The sequence below is a fragment of the Cebus imitator genome, unplaced genomic scaffold (assembly GCF_001604975.1).
Source record: "Cebus imitator isolate Cc_AM_T3 unplaced genomic scaffold, Cebus_imitator-1.0 Scaffold0, whole genome shotgun sequence".
In the NCBI taxonomy this organism is placed as follows: domain Eukaryota; kingdom Metazoa; phylum Chordata; class Mammalia; order Primates; family Cebidae; genus Cebus; species Cebus imitator.
The window spans coordinates 2,522,509-2,527,253 of record NW_016107315.1 but is presented as its reverse complement, the minus strand read 5'-3'; the positions used below and the strand labels follow the sequence as shown (position 1 = coordinate 2,527,253).

General features: G+C 43.1%; 1 protein-coding gene across 1 annotated transcript in view; it reads left to right on the top strand.

Moving 5' to 3' along the window:
- RAD54L2 (RAD54 like 2) overlaps positions 1 to 4,745 on the top strand; it is a 93,799-nt gene that overhangs the window by 84,558 nt on the left and 4,496 nt on the right. Inside the window, exons 16-17 of the mRNA XM_037736699.1 lie at positions 1,737 to 1,936; positions 3,427 to 3,552. Of these exons, the coding sequence (XP_037592627.1) occupies positions 1,737 to 1,936; positions 3,427 to 3,552 (326 nt within the window). The remainder of the gene's footprint in view (positions 1 to 1,736; positions 1,937 to 3,426; positions 3,553 to 4,745) is intronic.

Below are 4,745 nucleotides of genomic sequence, written 5' to 3'. Positions count from 1 at the left end.
TTGAAGATGCTTTCAAGTAGAAGTCACTGCTTTGCTAGACATGGTAGCACATGCCTGTAGTCCCAGCCTCTTGGGAGGATGAGGTGGGAGAATCGCTTGAGTCCAGGAATTGGAGACCAGCTTTGACAACATAGTGGGACCCAATCTCAAAAGAGAAAGTCACTCTCTTTTAAAACTTTCAGACTTCATTTCTGTCATTTCCGAAGAGAGTATTGCTTGGGAATGGTCTCTTCTTTTTTCCTCCGCCCCTCCTTTTTTTTTTTCCTCTCTCTCTTTTGCGCTTTTCTGTGTAACATCAGGAGTAGACTGAACCTGAGCCTAGTGAGAGAAAAGCCACATGAAGAGATGTGACAAATAGCTCAGGCTGGTTTTAAGGAGATGTCAGCTTTGTTTTTGGCTTAGCTCTGACCCTATGGAGGCACCAGCTTCTCATAGCATTTGATGAGTTATACCATCATCCTGCTAAGGTTTTTTGTTGTTTTTTTTTTTGAGATGGAGTCTTGCTCTGTCGCCAGGCTGGAGTGCAGTGGCACAATCTCGGCTCACTGCAACCTACACCTCCTGGGTTCAAGCGATTCTTCTGCCTCCCTGCTGAGTTTTTTATCCACATGGGTACATGCCAGGAACACTTCCTACCCAAATTCTTAGTCTTAGCCCCTGCAGGGTATGGGACATGGTCTGGGTTTCTGTCACACTGATACCTGACCAGGGCCTCTAACTCCTGCCAAACCATTCTAGGAAGACATTGGGGAAACAGGCCAGACAGCACAAGTCTGGGGCCCATCTGGGAACTTGGAGGTCCACAGGGACCAAGGGCTGCTCAATGGGGCCCTTAAAAACCTAAGAGCAATGTGATTGAGGAGTCTTGCAGACCAGCTCCAACAGCAAAGTGGTATAAAAATGTTATTTTATATGCCAATCTTTAGTCAGATAAGGAAGAACATACCAGTCCAAGGGTCCCCCGCCCTGCTCCCCCCCAGGCCCAGAGACCAAAGATTTGGACTTCAGAAAGCTTGTAGACAGGGACTTTTCAAAAATCTTAAATCAGTATGAGCCTATCTTTTGTACACAGTGCTTTGGCTGCTGCTGCTTTTGTTGTCATCATGACTGGAGGGGCACTTTGGAGGTTGGGCCAGGCAGGAGCTAGGAGGAACTCAGTGAAAAGTAATGCAGAAGAGAGAGAGGTGTCTGTATTACTTATTGAGACTCAAGGTTTCAGGGAGAAGGTAAAGATGGTTAAAGTTGGGACAGACTATTTTTTTCTGGGAGAAAGTAAAGAGGTTAAAGTTGTGGCATTACATGGCCCCCTTTTCCATGGGTGAGTGGGGAAAATTCTGCTCATCTCAACTTAGCATATGCTGTGGTCTGAAGAGCTTTTCCTGCCTTATTACATCTTGACAGCTTCCTGACTTCCCTTCAGGGACCAACTCCTAAAGTAGGTAGTCCAGATTCTAGAGGAGCAAATATTGTCTCCCATCTCCAGAAAGCATTATTCCACCAACATCTGATTCTCCTTAGACTTGGACAGACTTTTTCCCTCTGTCTCTTTTGCTGCAACTAAGTCCTGCCTTCTAGTCTCCTTTTGAGTCGACCAGACCCTGTGAGTTCTTCTGATCCTTCTCTGAGCAGCAACTGATGGTGTAGAATGGGGCAGTCTGGAGAGGCTCTGTAGCCTTTGGAGAAAGGCAAGAGTTGTTCTGCCAAATTCTCTTAGTGTCCTTATCTTTCTCTTATAGGCAGCCAACTTTGAAGGGTGATGAAAAGCCTGTGGCCAGTGTTCGTCCTGTACAGTCCACCCCCATCCCTATGATGCCCCGGCATGTCCCACTGGGAGGCAGTGTAAGCTCTGCCTCCAGCACAAATCCATCCATGAACTTTCCAATCAACTACTTGCAGCGTGCAGGAGTCCTTGTGCAGAAGGTGGTCACCACAACAGGTGGGAACTCCTAGGTTCTGTTACAGAGGTGCTGTCCCTTTTAAAATTACTTTGTTCATTTAGAAAATAATGTATTAAAGACCTTTTGTATTTTTGGCCTTACTATCTTGGCACTGTTGGTAAAAATAGGGAAGACAACAGTTGCTGGTCTTGAGGCATTTGGATTCTAGTGAAATATCTTAAGAATAACAATAAAGAACTAGGTTTTCTTGGATTTGGTGGGTGGTATAGACTCTGAGCACTGCAGAAATTGTGGAAATGTCACTGGAACTCAGGGTTGGTCTCAGGTTCTTACAGAGGTGTGAATATGCTGAGCCCTGCCTGACTGTACAGCCATCTGAGTATAATAGACAGCTGTCAACCTTTGCACATAATTAGAAGACCTGAATTGTCTCTTGCCTCTTCCTTTTCGAGTTTGATATAAATTGAGCATATGAACCCCATCCACTCCAGGATTCAGTATGATTAGGAAGGAAAACATTTTGTGATCCTGTTTTTATCTTGTTATTTAGCAATATTTATAATATATAAATTTAATTTTTTTTTTTTTTGGAGATGGAGTCTTGCTCAGGCAAGAGTACAGTGGCACCATCTTGGCTCACTGCAACTTCTGCCTCCGGGGCTCAAGCAATTCTCCCGCCTCAGCCTTCCAACTAGCTAGGATTACAGAAGTGCACCACCATGCCTAGCTAATTATTTTGTATTTTAGTAGAGATGGGATTTCACCATGTTGCCTAGGGTGGCTCAAGTGATTATCCTGCCTCAGCCTCCCAAGTAGCTGGGATTACAGGCATGCGCCACCATGCCCGAATAATTTTTTTTTTGTATTTTAGTACAGATGGGGTTTTACCATGTTGCCCAGGGTGGTTTTGAACTCCTGACCTCAGGCAATCTGCCCACCTTGGCCTCCCAAAATGCTGGGATTATAGGCGTGAGCCGCTGTACCCGGCCAATACATAAATTTTAATGAAAATATCTTAATTGATTTTTCTAAGTAAAAAATTTGAAACAAGTGGAATAAAGAGCCCCTTGTAATCCTATTATCTACTAATTCCTGAAAATACTCTTTCCCAGGTGTGGGATAATGCCAGCCAGGAAAAAGATGATGCCATTTTCGGAGCCTAAAGCGATGTGGAGCAGACATATGCAAATAGTTTGGGGAGGAGGGAAAAAAGACATAGAAACAACTATCTGAACTAAAACATTTTTCACACCAAAAACTATGAATTTCTAATTAAATCAAGGGAAATTGCTTGCGAAGATGATCAGCTCAGATTTCTGACAAGGTTCCTGTTTTCATAGCATTCTTTGTTTAGATGATTGTGAAAGACCCTGCTTGCTTCACCTTCCTTGGTTCTGGATCTCCGTCCCACTGAGAGGCTGTAGGGAAACCAATGAAGAACTGGGGTACATGTGGGACTTTGCAGTTTTTCCCCTCTCCTTCAGTCAGGCCCTGTTTAATCTAAATTTAAGATCTGTGTTTTTCCTAGATATTGTTATTCCTGGACTCAACAGCACCACAGATGTACAGGCAAGAATTAATGCTGGTGAGAGCATCCACATCATCCGTGGGACAAAAGGTGAGAACCTGACCAAGGACTTTCCCCCTGCCTTTGGTTGAGAGTGCTGAGCTGAGAAGAAGAATAAATGTATATGGCTTAAGCTAGACAGGGAATAGGAATCATCCCATTAGGATATCACATTTGGGAACTGAATTAGAAAATAGCATCTGTAGGAGCTTAGTGGAGTTGGGTTGAGCCCAATAGGATATTAGTCAGTGGTTTAAAAGAAGGAAATTAGGGTCCCTACATTACTGTATCCTGTTGTCATTTTTTTGAGAATCTTGGGACAAGTAGATACAAGGAGACCAAAATTGGAGGGAAAGAGCGGTGGAATGGGTTATAAGCCTACATATATTTTTTACCCACTTGCTTGAAGCAGGGTGGGGGTCCCCTGATAGGAAATATATTGTGTGGATGAATTACTCATGGGTTGCATGGTAGAATTTTTGCATGTGGTAATTTAAAAAGTTCACATCTGCCTCTGTCCTCCTTACAGAGGGATATGAGGTTGGTGGAATAAAAAATCTGGGCTAAACAGTGTTGAGACACAATCTAAGCTTGTTTTTCCCACCTCTTTTCTGTACCCACATCTAACCAAGCCTGTTTTATATATTAGCCTTTAAGCCCCATCATTGTGTGAGGCTCTTTGAGGTTTTTTATTCAGTAAGGAGACTTTGCTCTAGCCTCTATTGGGTTAGAGTACCTTTGAGGTTAGGGAAAAAGTGCCATGAAACAATCACAGAGAACACCATTCCCAGCCTCCTTACTGGAATCATCCTAGTCTAAACCCAGCCCCCTTTACTGCTGTCTTCCTAGTGTATAGCAGGGGTCAGCAAACTCTATGTCCCATGTGCCAAATCCAACCTGCTACCTGTTATAATACCTGCAAGATAAGAATGAGTTTTACATTTTCAATTGGTTGGGAAAAAAAAATCAAGAGTAATATTTTGTGACCTATGAAATTATATGAATTTTGCATTTCAGTGTCCATAAAGATTTATTGGAGCACAGTCATATCTAGCTATTTTTGTGTTATAGCAGCAGAATTGAGGAGTTACAACAGAGACCATATGACTTACAAAGCCCTTATAAAAGCTATCTGGTTCTTGTAAAAAAGTTTGCCAACCCCTGGCCTAAAGGCAGCACTGACATTCGAGGGGGTTGATCAAATGACATATCCAAGGCTGAAGAGAAGGTAGATTAGTGCCTTGTGGGAATAGAATGCAGGTGTTTTTTTTTTTTTTTTT